The sequence below is a fragment of the Macadamia integrifolia genome, unplaced genomic scaffold (assembly GCF_013358625.1).
Source record: "Macadamia integrifolia cultivar HAES 741 unplaced genomic scaffold, SCU_Mint_v3 scaffold_128A, whole genome shotgun sequence".
Lineage (NCBI taxonomy): Eukaryota > Viridiplantae > Streptophyta > Magnoliopsida > Proteales > Proteaceae > Macadamia > Macadamia integrifolia.
In genome coordinates, this window is record NW_024870619.1 from 149886 (window position 1) to 166135 (window position 16250).

The 16250-nt window shown below is 35.9% G+C and overlaps 1 protein-coding gene across 1 annotated transcript in view; it reads right to left on the reverse strand.

Moving 5' to 3' along the window:
* LOC122070838 overlaps window positions 1-6567 on the reverse strand; it is an 88141-nt gene extending 81574 nt beyond the window's left edge. Inside the window, exon 1 of the mRNA XM_042635083.1 lies at window positions 6181-6567. Within this exon, the coding sequence (XP_042491017.1) occupies window positions 6181-6379 (199 nt within the window). The 5' untranslated portion in view covers window positions 6380-6567. The remainder of the gene's footprint in view (window positions 1-6180) is intronic.
* Between the last annotated feature and the right edge of the window lie 9683 nt (window positions 6568-16250).

The following is a 16250-nucleotide window of genomic DNA, read 5'->3' on the forward strand; positions in this document are numbered from 1 at the left end:
AGAAAAGAGAAAACTATGCATGCCAAAAAAAAAACACTTCACTTACAAAGTTACAACAGCAGCCAACGGCCCAACACAGTCACAGAAAGAAAATATATATATATATATATATATACGCAGAAGGAACAAGCAGGGAGAAGAAAGAAGAAGAAAGAAGAAGAAAGAAAAAAAATAAAATAAAATAACTTACAAAGAGCTATCGAAGTGAAGTTTGTCGAAGGAGATGCTGCCGGCGAAGGAGATGACGCCGAAGTCTGTCGAAGGTGTCGCCGGATGTCACCGAAGGCTCGCCGAAGGTTGTCGAAGGCCGTCGAAGGAGAAGGAGATGCCGCCGATGGCTGTCGAAGTCTGTCGAAGGCTCACCGAAGGATGTCGAAGTCTACCGAAGGATGTCGAAGTCTGTCGAAGGCTCGCCGAAGGCTGTCGAAGAAGATGGAGATGCCGCCGGATGTCGCCGGTTGTCGCTGAAGTCTGTCAGAGGAGAAGAGAAGTCGCCGGAGGATGATCGTCGCCTCGTCGGACGTTGGGGCTTGGGGTTTTGAGTTTTGGAGGCAAATGACTCAGAGAGAATGAGAGAGGCACGCGGTTTTCAACTTTTGATTGGGTTTTTTTTTTTTTTTTTTTTATGGAAAGGGTTTTTAGTTTTTATATGATTTTTGATCCAATGCATCACATGTGCATCAGATTTTATACACGTCCCAATAATAATATGTAATTTGGAATCTTTAGAAAAACAATTTTTATTTTTATTTTTAAATAGCCAGTACATAAGGCGACCGCCTTTTACACTAAGGCGCTGTAAGGCGTCGCCTTCGACGCCTTAGTGTAAAAGGCGACCGCCTTTCGCGCTACTCCTGAGTCGGCTGACTGCCTTACCTCTACTGGACCGCACCAGCGCCTTAAAAACTATGGCCCCAAGTACACACTGATGGCCTTCCCCCATTAGATCTAAATGCATCACCTATGCCAGAAAAACCAGGATAACTGCCCAGGAGTTGCCATAAAAATTCAGCTTCACAAATCCATAAAAAGTAGGGCAGAACACTGGATCTGCTTTCTCCACTCAAACTCTCTATATAATGACAAGATCCAAGTCTCTAAAGAGATAGTCAAGAGGACAATTGGAAATTACCTGACTACTTTTGGCCAATAAGCAATCCCAGGTATCAACTAACGATTCATGGATCTGAACAATATGGCATTTTCTTTCTTCCAACAAGCATCAGATTGTAGCCCTCCATAGGGATCTTCCTCTTGGATGGAAGGAAGCGTACCATCAAGTCTACATCAAATAAAAAATATCTTTTGGAAAGACCAATCTATCCATAACCTCCTTAAGAAACAGAACCAGATTCTTCATGTATTTATTACTGTTACAGCATAAAAAACTAGGAAACCAGCACATAAGAACCAAAGAAGAGAAAAAGAAGGAGAAGAAACAAAGGGAGAGAGGAGAGAGATAGTGTGAAACTGAAAGAAGTGATGACTAGATTGAATATTTAGCAAAGACCCATAACCCACAATATATATTAATTATGAAGTTTAATGACAATAAATGGCATAAACTAGACGGTGACAATACAAATAGACAGTTAGAATACTACCCATAACTCACTACAACATACCCAAGATGCACTTAGACTGGCAGTAACACTTAATAACACTTAACACTCCCCCTCAAGCTAGAGCATAGATATCACCCATTCCCAGCTTGGAACAACCACCAAGAAAAGCAGGCCTAAAGAACGCCTTAATAAACATAATACCAAGTTGATTGTTGGAGTTAAGAAATGGAGTACACATCAGCTTCTGCATGGTAGCATTCCGCACAAAGTGATAATCAACCTCAATATGTCTAGCCCGATAATGGAACATTAGATTACAAGTAATATAAATAGCAATCCGATCGTCACAATACATCCTCACAGGTTGGTGACTGAAAAACCCTGTTCCTGAATAAGAGATTTCAGCCACATTAGTTCCGCTGCAGTAAGCGTCATAGCCCTACACTTAGCCTCTGCACTTGACCGTCAATGTAGTCTGCTTCTTACTCCTCAACGTAACAAGATTAGCACACAACTAACGTGCAACATCCAATAGTTTCACAGCAGGAGTTAGGACTTCTCAAAGGAGAGACAAACGCATCTCACTTCATTATGGATAGATGAAAGGTCTTATATGTAGTTCTTTTTATTATTTTGTTGTATTTCTATTTGGGGCTAAACTACTGCCTTATTTTGTTGTAGTTATATGGGTAACTATTTCAAGGATATATATATGATAAAAAGACAATGAATGAATGAAAGATGTTGGAACTTGTGAGATTTCTCCCATTCTCTACATCATGAGTGATTCCTTGCAAACTTTAGAGTGAATCCAAGTTGTGTGAAGCCAATCCCCTTTCTCTTCCCTAACTCTTCCCTCTTAGGCTACCATCCTCTCCCTCTCCCCTAATACGTTTCTACCAATCCCAATTTTCCCACTTTTGGTCAAAATTATGGCCTCAAACACAACGGAGATTCATCAATTAATAACAAAGTGGCACTGAGGACACACTCTTGGATTGTGGTAGCAACTTAGCACTTGATCACAACATTGTTAACAAACATCGAGTTTGCAGTCAGGGCAGCATGGATACGAGAATATTGAAGTCAAGTTCGGAATCATTGTGGTTTTCTATTTGCATATTACCTAATATTCAAATCACCAAGGCCTTTCTGCAATTCGATGCACCCTTCATGAGAAAGCAAGGGAAGGTATTGACCTATTGTGAATCCATTATTAAATTTCCATGAATTTTGCATTTGTATTTTCAAAATTTTCATTATTTACAGTTGTTAAATCTGATTTTTTACATGCACTTTGTCAGTTTTGTGTTAGTAGACCTTCCCAAACCCAAATTCACTTGTATTAGATTTCTAAAACATGACCTGCACCAAGTAGACATACGATCACCAGATCACCATCAGCACCAGCCCAATCAGCATTAGAGTAGCCCACAATATCAGTTTGACCATGACTAGAAATGAGACCTTTCTCGAGTGCACCTTTAAGATATCTCAAAAAACGATACGCAACATCCTAATGAGAATGATTAGGATTTTCCATGAATTAACTAATAACACCAACAACAAAAGAAATATGTGGTCGAGTAACAGTCAAATAAATAAGTTTTCCAACCAGCCTCTTGCACTGATGTTTATCCACAAATGCTTTGTCATCACAAGCTCCAAGTTTTAGATGAGGATCCATAGGATTAACAACCAGTTGAGAACCCAACATACCAATCTCAAATAGAAAATCAAGCATATAATTACTCTCAGACAGACCAACACCCTTTTTACAATGAATAACTTCAATACCCAAAAATATCTGAGCATCCCTAAATCCTTCATCTGGAAATGCTGAATGTAAATACACCTCAACATCTTCAATATTAGAAGCGTCACTACAAGAGATACTAATCGACATGGACGACAAGAATGACGATCTTAGCAACATGACGACGCACAAACACAGAATGATTAGAGAATCACTATGTGAACCCATAAGGCCCATAACCACCAATTACCTTACTAAATTTATCAAACCAGGTACGAAGAGACTATTTCATCCCAGAACTAGCTTTTTGAAGATGGAAAACCTTTAATGCATCCTCCCCCTGAGCAACATACCCAAGAGGTTCTTTCATATACACCTCCTCCTCAAGATCACCATAAAGAAATGCATTTTTTATATCAAGTTAAAATAGAGGCTAGTCAAGATTAACAGCCAAGGATATAAGTATGCAGACAGAGTTAAGATGGGCCACTGGAGAAAGTATCAAAGTAGTCAACTCCGTAAGTCTAAGTGTAGCTTTTGGCAACCAAGTGGCCTTTTAGCTGCTCAACCGATCCATTTAGAAGATACTTGATAGGGTACACCCAACGACACCGCACAAGCTCCTCTCATAAGGGTAAGACAATAAGAGACCATGTTTGATGATCCAACAAGGCACCCATTTCTACATCCATAACATTCATCCAACAAGGATGCGACACAGCTTCCTGGTATTTTTTAGGCACAAACAAAGTAAACAAAGACAAAACAATGTAGCAAAGTAAAGGAGGAACATGAGAGACAGTAACATACTTTAAAATAAGATACGCAATTTGAATACCTTTATGAAGAGTGACTGACATAAAATAATTCCATTTTGGGAACACTTCTGGGAAGAACCGAAAGAAACAAAAAAGGATTGAAATCCTTGACTATCACAAGCCCCCCAATCATCTTTCCCGAAAGCAAGAGAAGAGACAACACCACAGGCATTCCTCTCTCCCATCTCTACCCTCTTTTCAATTCTTTCCCCGACACCATCACTTGTAACTTGATCGTCTCTCAACACCATCGTTGGTATCTCTACCACTTTTGCCTCTTTCCCATCTCTCACTCTCTCCCGCACCTACCTCTCCCCATTCTTTCGAATGTCTCTAAGTTAGGGTTTTCACAACTTGAAATTTCTTCAATCACTCTGTCTAACTGAGTTCCATCTAACCCAATTGCAGGATTTGTGTACAAGATTCAGGGTCTTGCTTAGGCATTGTATTCGATCGCGCTGAAATCTTTCTCTTCATAACCTTTCTCTTCACTCTCTGCACTTACCTCTCCCCCTTCTGTGGAATGTCTCTGCCTTAGGGTTTTCACAACTTGAAATTTCTTCAATCACTCTCTCTAACTGAGTTCCATTTAAACCAAGTGCAGGTTTTGTGTACAAGATTCAGAGTCTTTCTTAGGCATTGTATTTGGTCTTGCTGAAATCTTTCTCTTTGTAACCTCTCTCTTCACTCTTTGCACCTACCTCTCCCCCTTCTGTGGAATGCCTTTGTGTTAGGGTTTTCACAACTTGAAATTTCTTCAATCACTCTCTCTAACTGAGTTCCATTTAACCCAAGTGCAGGTTTTGTGTAAAAGATTCAAGGTGTTGCTTAGGCATCGTATTCGGTCTTGCTGAAATCTTTCTCTTTGTAACCTCTCTCTTCACTCTCCGCACCTACCTCTCCCCCTTCTGTGGAATGTCTCTGTGTTAGGGTTTTCACAACTTGAAATTTCTTCAATCACACTCTCTAACATTTCGTCAATCCCTCTCTCTAACTGAGTTCTATTAAACCCAAGTGCAGGTTTTGTGTACAAGATTCAGAGTGTTGCTTAGGCATTGTATTCAGTCTTGCTGAAATCTTTCTCTTTGTAACCTCTCTCTTCACTCTCCGCACCTACCTCTCCCCCTTCTGTGGAATGTCTCTGTGTTAGGGTTTTCACAACTTGAAATTTCTTCAATCACTCTCTCTAACTCAGTTCCATCTAACCCAATTGCAGGTTTCGTGTACAAGATTCAGGGTCTTTCTTAGGCATTGTATTCGATCTTGCTGAAATCTCTCTCTTTGTAACGTCTCTCTTCACTCTCTCTCACCGAGTTACATTTCCTCCTTTTTAGAAAGAAAAAAAAAAATCTCGTTGTTTAACTGATAAGGGAGGAACTCATTACTGAGATGAGATCAGACTCCAGGTAGTGTGTGATGTAGTGTATTTTCATGACATTGTTGAGATGACTTGAAGGAGTTGAGCTTGCTCCAAATATATGAACCTTTGACATCCTATGACCAAGCTTGTAATTGTAACTGAATAAAGCATCATCGACCTCCTAGGAACAAAAGTATACATGATTTTCGATCTTAACAAAAACTATGCATTCCTAAGATCCCAATGGACCATACAACATTGAAATTGAGTGTTGTTGAAGTGTCAAAAGTTTTTCTATAAAAGTGTCTTCTAAACACGTTTTCCCGTCTAATCTGATTCAGAAACACTTCTTACGTCCTACTACCAAAAACATCTCTATTCCAGCAGAAGTGCACCTCGAGAAGAAGGGGGAAAAGAAAAGCAATATCAGCTTATAAAGCTGCGAAACAGAAGTGTTTGTCAAACGGGGCCAGATTCTAATATGCACTTACTTCCTTTATAACTGTTCCATTCATCAAAACAAAGAAGAAGAACTAACAAAATAACCACTCATTAGCAACAAACTTGGTAATAAGTTCAAATATAGGTGAATTTACAGATTCAACAAGCAACGAAACCCTAACTAACAAAATTTATCTTAAGACTTCAATAGGAAAGGCAGACAAAATTAGAGATACTTACTGCTGGAAATAATCTTGCACTGTGCGGCAACTGAAATCGGACTGGAGATTGAGAAATATCCGATCATGATAGCCAAAGATGCGGCCACCAAGGTAAACAAACACGAGGCGACGAAAGAGAAGAGAAGAACAAAACAGAAACGGAGAAGAATGCGGCAAGGACGCTTGTGAGCTTCATCATCTCGCTCAGGCGAATCCATGAGAGAGATTGATCAATGCAAAGCCATAGTAGAACTCGATTGATCGCCGCAATTCCCGTTCACCGGAAGCTGCTCGGACTTCCGGTGATCGGAGACTCGAAGGGAAATGTGCGGAGATATTTTTAAGAAGAGAATCGTTTGTAATGCTGCAAAATGTAATGAACATTTTTGTCTGATGGAGACGGTGGAAGTCAAAAGAAAAACGAAAGTGAGGAATACGGGCGTAGGGTCTACGGCTTAGAAGATGGACCCTGGTTTGGTCTTAGTGGTTTGGAATCTAACCTACGACGGAAAAGGTAAGTCTCAATGTACAGGATACATACGATGCATGCTGATAGCTCAAAAGTTCTACAAAATACTTGATGGCTAGTGAGGAAATCCTTCTCATAGGATATGGGTGGCTCTCAATCTTTTTGAATTCTTTATATTTTTTTAGGATAGCACGCAAAATACAAGAAAGTTTATACAGAAATTTCTTCCAATAGGAAAACCTTACAACAAGAGAGCTTTACAAAAGAACTTTAGAGTGATACTAAAATAACCAATGAGCACAACTGAGAAGGTAGTCTCCTTTTATAGACTCCAGATTTAAAGACCTCTGAAGTCCGTGGATTTCAGTGTAACTTAAATCCGTAAACAGTAACTTACTACAGTATTGAAAATAAGTGCATAGTTTCGGTAAATTATGGTAACGTCATCATGAGAGTCATGTGAGATGTCATGATGGTTCTATATGATTGGTCCATTTTATGCTTCTATCATATTATTAATGTTGTGTTCAGTTATAAAATCAAAAATTTCTGCCGAAGAGTGTCCTCCATAACCAAGTAAGTCTTCATCCATTACTTCTTGTAAGGCAATGGTAGATTGGACATCCAAGAGTAAATCCAATGGTGTGTCCAATTGTACCAAGTCCATAATATTGTCAATAAATTGATTTGATTCAGTTTCTTGCTGAGGTTTGACCATGTAGTCAATATGAATGTCTGTGCAGAATAATCTCTGACTGTTTGTTACTTTGGTAGTAAACTGGTCTCCTACTACTTCAAAGGTTTTTCTCCTTAATATTGTTAAGACACCTTTCCAGATTTTTCAATGATCACTATTTTGGATTATTTCAAGACTTATATCTTCTTTAATCTTTGGGGGTCCAATATATGAATCTTGATTGGCAGTAGTAAGAATCCAGATTTGGTAAGGTTGATAAAAATGTTCTTTTTTCCTTCCAATCCAAAGAGGAGTAAATATTAAAAACCAAATAGGGACAAAACTTCCAATTTTTGAAAGTATGATAAATCATGGTGCACATTATCATAGGTAGATGACGGGTAAATTCCGTGTTGTCGGGTTAAAAAACAATTCGTCCACAAAGTTCCCATTCGATAGTGTGCATATCCCATGAGTCAGTGGAAGGATAAAAAAGAACTCGAAGATAATTCTCATGAAAAAACAAGTCTTTTAGATATTTTTGTAATATCAGGGAAAAATGAAAAATATTATCTTCAATAATTTTTCTTTTTTAAAGCATTCATTGGGTAGTACATCCCTCGCTTTTTCATAAAGACAAATTCGTCTGGTTTTATGAAAAATGAATTTTTCATGAAAATCAGTAAGAAATTCAAAGAGCTTTAGAATTTTCTCATATTCAATATCATCGTCAAAATTCATTTGGGTAATGATTTTGAAGATCAATTCTTAAAAACGTTTTTGGTTTGCAAAATGTTGAGCAAGAATTGTGAAAAGAGTAAGCAGATCTTGTCTGAAAGCTTTTTTCTTATTGCCAGAGTGTGATTTCCATATTTGATTAATCATGTAATAGACATCGTTGGAGAGTCCTTGATGTCTATGAAATTCAGTGATTTTGAATTCAGAGACTTCTGTAGGCTCTTTCCGTAAGAGATTTCGAAGTTAGATATCATTTTGCATCTGAGTCACTTGTAGGTAAGTGAGAGGGATCTCATATGGGTTTTGTGCCCACTGAATTTGAGAATAAAGGGTTTGAGATAATGGAGTTTATGTCCATTGAATCTGAGATAGTGGAGTCCATTGAGATATTCCTGATGTAGGAGAATAATGAAATGATTCGCTTGGGGTAAGTGAAGCTTGTGATAAATCAATCTTATTAGCAGGTCGTGTATATGACGCTGAAGATTTTTTCCCAAAAGGCTTTTGTGCTGTTGGTTTGCTAGAAGATTCCTTTGCAGTAGGTCTGCTTGAGAACTCTTTTGCCTTGCCTTTTCCTTTGATGGTTATCCATCCATCATTGCTTTGTTGTTTACCCATTGTTTACTGAAATAATCTGCAAGAAAATTTCTTGAAATGCTAATATTCTACTTCAAATCTATATTGACTAATTTCATTATACCAATTAATTCTTCTGCCATTTTCTTCGTGTTTTTTAGATTTCAAAAAATCGCGAACTGTCTGATTATCGGTCCGTATTAAAAATCGTTTTTCTGTTATAAGAATTTTTTTGAATTTTTGTAATAAAAAAAGAAGAGCTAAAAGTTATTTTTAAAATATAATATAATGTATTTGTGTATACGTAAATTTCCTTGAATTGTATTCACAAACTTATTCGTCTATTGGATTTTTCAGGGGTCTGGTTTTTAATATTGCTCCCCAATGTTCATTAAAAATATTGGTTTCTAAGATGAGAAAATCACCTGGAGCAAGAAAATATATTGAAGGAAGATTTTTTAGCTCTGTCTTTATTTGTTAGACGACCTGTGTGTCAGGATCATTCCATATCATTCACTATCTTTCTATAATTTTTTTAGTAATGGCCATTCTTTTTTAGAGAGGTCCTTAATAAAATTTCGACCATAATTGAGAATTCTGAGAAACTATTGTAAGTGTTTTTTATCATATAGTTTATCAGAAAACTCCCTTATTTTTCCTAAAATATGGTCTTATAATTATAACCCGTTATATGTTAGAATGAGTCTAAGAAAATTGATAGAGGTTTTCTCTAATTCGATCTTTTTTGGAATTAAAATTATTCCTGTGACACCATGGACATAGATTAGTTTTTCCATCTTTTTCCAATAGTGCTCGGTGATTGCATTCCATTGACGAACAACATGTGTTGCTCCTGTGTCAATGAGGATGTCAATGTTATATTCTTCAAATTGTGGGAATTTAAAGATACCTTTTACATAAATATGTTTATTTCCTTGATTTAATGATAGTATGAGTCATTCTTTTTCTCCTTCGTTATCTTCTAACTCATATTTATGATAAGAAAGCATATTTGATTCGGCTTCAGATTGGGTGTTTGATTATTTAGAAGACTGTGTGGGATCATAGCTTCTAAAAAGTCATGGATTATAAGGAGGATATTCAAAAATTGAATTCCTTCCTTGGACAGGAGACGACGAAGAAGATCCTTCACCGGGGGTAGAAAAGAAAAATCTTATTTTGAGATCTAGAGTATCTCCAGAAGCCAAGATATCAAAGGTTTGGAGAATTCTTGGTGGTACTTGAGGTTTTGATAGGATGTTTGTCAAAAGCCAGTTTCTGGGATCTTTAAGTCATTCCAATTTAAGAGCCTAGGTTCTAATTCTGTTTCATAAGCACGAGGTTCAAAGATCTCAACTATTATTTTATCAGTTGGTTGTAGCTTTGTATAAGTCATATTAGTAAGTTTATGAAGACATTTCTATGAAACCGCAAGATTATGACTGTTGGATCTCATTTTTAAATTTTGGGTTTTGATCTTTAGAACTACTGAATCACAAACTGCAGGGTCTATGATAGAGACAAAATAGTTTGGTTTTGAACCAAATATGGCCATATACCATATTAGATTCCATTCCTCCTATAAGGGCTTTTACAAGATTTTTTTATAAATCTTTTATAAAAAAGGGTAGCAATAATTGGTACGTCCATTCCCTGCCTAAATAAAGATGTAATTTCAATTTGTATCAAACCTATATGAATATATCGCAGTTGATGGTGTTTCTTCTGCAATCTTTTATTTGATTAATGTTAAAAATCGAAAATTCTAATGTATTCATCAGTTCCCCAAGTAGTGGTGTTTTCACTGGCTTGATCAAAAAATCTGGTGGTCTAGAGATTTAATTTTAAGGATTTGTAGACCTCAAAATGAGAAAGTTTTTTATGTTTGTTAAAGCAAGATAGTAAACAAGAATCATTGAGTGTAACATCTTCTTTAACAAGGTCTGAAAAAGTAATAGAGTTTTGTTCCTGTTGTGGAACTTGTTGCAATTCTACTTCTTCAAAGGGTTGAGAAGCAGTGGTAGAGTGCATCATAAAAATAAATTTGACATCTAAGTCGGAACAAGCAGAAGTCGAAGCAGTTTCTAATTCATAAAGGATGTCTTTAGAATAAAAAATCTTTGTTTCAAAAATGATATCAAATTTATTTTGTTCCAGAAATTTTATCATTTTTTTATGATTATTTTTTTAGTTGAGAAATTTATTTGCAAAATGGCCCAATTCATTACAAAGGAAGCGACGACAATCTTTTTTAGATTTACGTTGTCCTGTGAATTTGGGTTTTATATGTTGTTTACGTATAAAACGCCTGTTTAAAAATTTATTTTTTGTTGAAACCTATTTTTTCAAGGCTTCCATTTTCGCCATTTAAATTTTTTTAATTATCTTATACCTTCTGGAAGGTTTATAATGAGAAGATGGTTTGCCAAACTCAAAATTGGCTGAATAATAGCTTTGACATAAAGCTGGGTTAACTTTATGTTTAATTGACTTGGCTGCTTCAACTTTGAGGCAGTTGTCAATAATAATGTGGAAAACGAAATTGATTCGGTTTCCTAAGGTATCTGAATTTCCTGAACTTATAAGGTATTCAGAATAATTTTTTACGCATAATTCATCCCAAAGTGGTGGTAGTTTTGGGAAGAATTGTTGTAACCAATGGTTAGAATGTGTACCATCTAACAGATGATAATAATGCATATGTGCTTTTGCAAAGTCTTCAAAAGCATTCATGTCATGAAGCTTTAATTTTGTTAAATTAAAACTTATATCATCTATGTAGGTATCACTGGGTCTGATACCACAAAATTCTGTTTTTATAATTTTAGTTAATTCTTGAATGATGTCTTCCCTACTAGCAAAGTTAGCTAAAATGTCAGCCTTCTTAACTTTTCCTGCGTCTGTGTTTTGGTATTTTCGAATAAATTGCGGAACATTTCCTTGTAAGCTTCCTGCAATGTATTTAATAAATTTTTCTTTAGACCATAAATTCTTATGATTGATTATCATTATACCAAAAGTTTGTGCCTAATTATCAATTGTTGATTCATAGTTGTCAAAGGGTATATGGGTCAGGTCAAGATAAGTTCCTCCTGATGCAATATTGGTCTTGTTTAAGTCATTTTTTCTTTGGTAGAAAGATGTGGGAGTTAGATCATCTTTTTGTTTGGTAGTGAAGATGTTGTCTTCAAAATGAGTTTGGACTCCATATTGAGGGGCGAACTCAGGATCTTTTTCAAGATGATCATCGGAAGAAATTTTCAGTTTCGATTTAGAGCTAGACTCGGGTTAGTCTGCAACTAGCTCTTCTTTTTTATATAAAGATTCATCCATTGTTTTAGACTTGTTTGATTGATGATTTATGATGGCTTGGATGTCGGTCTTAGATTCATCATCACTAAACAACATATATGCATGTTTTCTAAAAACAGATTCATGTTCAGTATAGAAAACTTGCATCATATTAAAAATTTTTTCTGTTCAGTTTAGTCTGAAGACTCTTTATATCTATATTTCCAATGATCTAAGACTTCCTTATAGTAAGGATAATCATAGTCTTGATTGTTTGGTTGGACCGTTGGATTGTTAATTGTTGATATAACGACAAATTTAGAACGAATAGTAAATGGTGGATCCGTTTCTACTCTAGGTCCGAACCTTTCTATTTTTTCATATATTCTATTAAAATAAAAATAAGAAAAGTCCATTAAACTATTTAAAGTAATACTAATAGCTACTAAGGTAAGGTTAGAATGAAATTTTGGCCAGTTGCTATTTGAAAAGGAGCTTGGTTGTTGGCAGATCAATAAGAAAGAGACGGTCTTAAGTACCTGAATTACAGATTTGATTAGAAGTTATGAAGCCTTCTGCTTTCCCTTGTGCTTCAAGCATACAAGAAAAATATAATCATAGTTTTTAGGGCTATTTGGAAATTGAAGCTTCACCCTAGACTTATTGTACAGGTTCCAACAGAACGGTGCCATGCCATCAGGCTGAGCTAGAATCTTATGTCGCATTAAGGTGTACATATATATTTTGGGCATATTAGGATTGCTTGTTTGAGCCAAATCTAAGGGTAGATTGATCGGTCCATAGGCTAGTCCAGCTAAGTTTCATCCCCATTACACATACAAATTCCAAATACTCGACTGATATACCTAAGTAGGCGCATGTACTTATGACTTAATAGGGTGTTAAACGGTTTGGTTTGCTTATGTTTCCCGGTTTATAAATGGTTACAATTTCATGATTTTAAACGATTTTGATTTTGATTTTGATTTTGTTATTGGTTCGAGATAATAGGTTTATAAATGGTCATTAAATAGTTTGTGAACGGTTCTTAAATGTTTTGTCTCGGTTTGTGCTTCTTGAACCTGAAGAGATGAGTTAAAGATGGAATAAAGAGGTAATAGGCACATAAGCAACCCTTAAACGGTTTGGTTTGGTTTGGTATAGTTTTAAATAGGTATATTAAGATCACAATTTATATATGATTTAATATGGTTTTTACATGATTTGAAACCGTCGGTTTAACACTTAAACAGTTCAAAATCAAATCAAACCAATTAATAAAAATTTTCACTTTTAAAACTAGAGCCGAACCGTTTATTAATGGTTTAAAAAATTTGGTTTAAATGGTTCAATTCCATTCTGAGGAATGTATAGTAGCTCGATCCCCATAATGGGAATGGGTCTTATTTGGAATGTTGAGAAAACGGGTTCAGCTAGCCCATTTGAGAAGGTGGCTATTCTTCAAATCCCAATTTCTCTCTTCTTGGGTGAGGATAAGCTGGTGTGGGGAGTTTCTAAAGACCGTTAAGTCTCCTATTATGGCATGAAATTGTCCCAAGTACTCCAATTAGGTGGGCACAGAAACATAGACAAGAGAGAGTGTTGCACTATTCCAACAGGGACTCTCCGATATCTAAGTTAGATTTCTAAACAATAATAATTTTTTGTAGAATGGAAACAATCCTCTTCATCTCTAAGTGTTTAAGAGGTTGTGAAGAGTCCTGATTTAGTAGCTGGTCCGACTTTGGTAGAAGATCTCTTGAGCCTATAAGGTAACTGTTGCCTTATTTTGAAAGTAACAAAATAAGGTAATTATGATTTAATGTTCAAGTGGTTGTGGAGAGTCCTGATATCCTTCACAGCCTTTCTTCAAACTTAACTTGATAAGTCTAGAAAGAATTTTGAAAGCATGATCATTTTTTTTTTCTTAATAGGTAGGCCCCTAGGAAGAATTGAACTTATAGTTTCTTAATTGTGAGAAATTGGTCTTTTCCAATTGAGCTAACCCCTTGGGGTTCAGTACTATCATGTTTGCTAAATCTGAATAGCAATTTTTTGTTGTACTCCTTGATGGCGAGGCATTGGTGCATAAGAGCGGCATGATGGAGTGCATTTCTTTGGGGGTGGATTATAATATAGCACAATCTGATTGCTTGGAGTTTATTTCATTCCTCCAAGGCCCGGCCAAATCGTGACAACATACTCTACAGCGGGTGCAGCAGTGTAGTGAGCATCTGATGGTTGGAACGACTTCAAGGCGCATACTGATGTTGTCTCAACCGTCCGATGCTCATTGCATTGCCGCACCCGTGGCAGACAATAATCACTTGACCAAATCTCCCCTATCATTATAGCCGATTATATAAGATATTCTCCATTGTTTTTCTAGATTGTAAGTTCTCCTACATTTCTAGGGAAGCCAATTCTTTGATAGATTCTTTAGCTTAGAAGGTCGTGTCTATTTTGTGTACGACAATCTAGCCACTTTCCACTGAGTGGTTGATGGAGTTTTGTAATCCTCAATCATAGTATTCCACATTAGTTGCTAAATGAATGATTAGTCACCAAAAAAAAATACAATTAACCTTCCGTAAAAGTAGAGGTAGGAGATCTCAATAAACAGTTTCAAATTGGTTAACTAACTTTTGCTTTGTGCTGTAGGCAATAAAGGTATGATGTGACGAAGCCTAAAATTGGTTCAATTCAATGTTTTGATATGAAAAACGTGACACCCAAGAATACGACAAGCACCAGACCCACCTGGGAGATCGGTGAGATATCCGTACCAAGAATATGTCAAGTACCAGGGGGTTTAGGAGATCGGTGATAGTGTATAAGCTTTAGTCCCACATCGCTTAGGGAGAGATTACTTGACTAGTTAATAACCTCTAGCCTCCTTAACATGGCACAACGCGTTTTAAAGCTTTGAAGCCCATGGGTCAAATAGGACAATATTATGCAAGGTTAATGGGGTGAGGGTTTTACAAATGGTATCAGAGCAGACCCCAACAACATGTGGGTCCACAACGGGAATGCTGTGCCGAAAGAGGAAAAGTTGTGACACTTAAGAATACAACAAGTATCAGACCAGGAAGTTTGGGAGATCGATGAGAATGTGTAAACTTTAGTCTTACATCTCCCTAGGGAGAGATTATTGGGCTAATTAATAACCTCTAGCCTCCTTAACATGGCATAACGCATTTTAAAGCCTTGAGACCCATGCCAAAGGGTAAAATGATCTAAAATAATAATTTATTTTTCTAAAAAATAGGATTAAATCTATCTCATACAATCCAATCTCAACCACTATCAATCAGATCAGTATTAGTTTTGACTTTAGACTGATCCCAAGTTTTAAATCTTGTTCATGAGTGGTGGCAAAATTTATTTATTATCTTTCCTTGAGTCACAAAAGATTATAATTGTTCATTTGCAAAGATATTTTTTCCCCAAACCTAGACCATTCATTTTAAAAACTTTGAAACGATTTGCCACTTTACGCTATTGATTATTTATTATCCCCCCCCCCCAAAAAAAAAAAAAACCCATATGAAACAGATTAAAGAGTGGTTCCTAGAATAATGGAGAAGATATGTTTTTAAAAGAACAAAAGGAGAGATCTAACTAGAGGGAGATATGAATGAAAGAGGTCAATGGAGAAAGAGGAAAGAGGTCATTGAAGAAATGAAAAAAATACGAACAAATAAGATAGCTAAATCAACAAAGGGAGATAGCGAACAATGAAAATTAAAACATTATTGTTAGTTTCTTCCTTGTATTTATGTATTCGTTCCCAACATAATTTTAATAGGAAAAATTACATGAGTACCTACTTTTGATTTCCCTTCACGAACTACTCACTTAAATTTTAAGTTAACAAAAATACCCAAAATTAAGTTTTGGTTTACAAAATTATCCACTCAAAGTTTCAGTTGAAAAAAAACCCAAAATTAGGTTTGAGTTTATAAAACTACCCAAAATAGTGATTCTTCATCTTCCACGTATAATCAGGTATTTTTAATAACTAAAACTTTGAGTGGGTAGTTTTATAAACCCAAACTCAATTTTGAGTATTTTTGTTACTTTAAACTTTAAGTGGGTAGTTTTATAAAGGAAAGCCTGATTTTAGATATTTTTGTTGATTGAAAATTTTATGGGTAATTTTGTGAAAGAAAACCTAAAAATGAGTAATCATGTGATTTTTTCCAAGTTAATAAGTAATAGAAATTTCTAACAAATGCTAAATATCATAAATTGTTGTTGTTTACATGGGTACCTTTTTTAGAGTGATACCTTCATGACATATATATCATTATTATTATTTTTTTCTATTTAATGT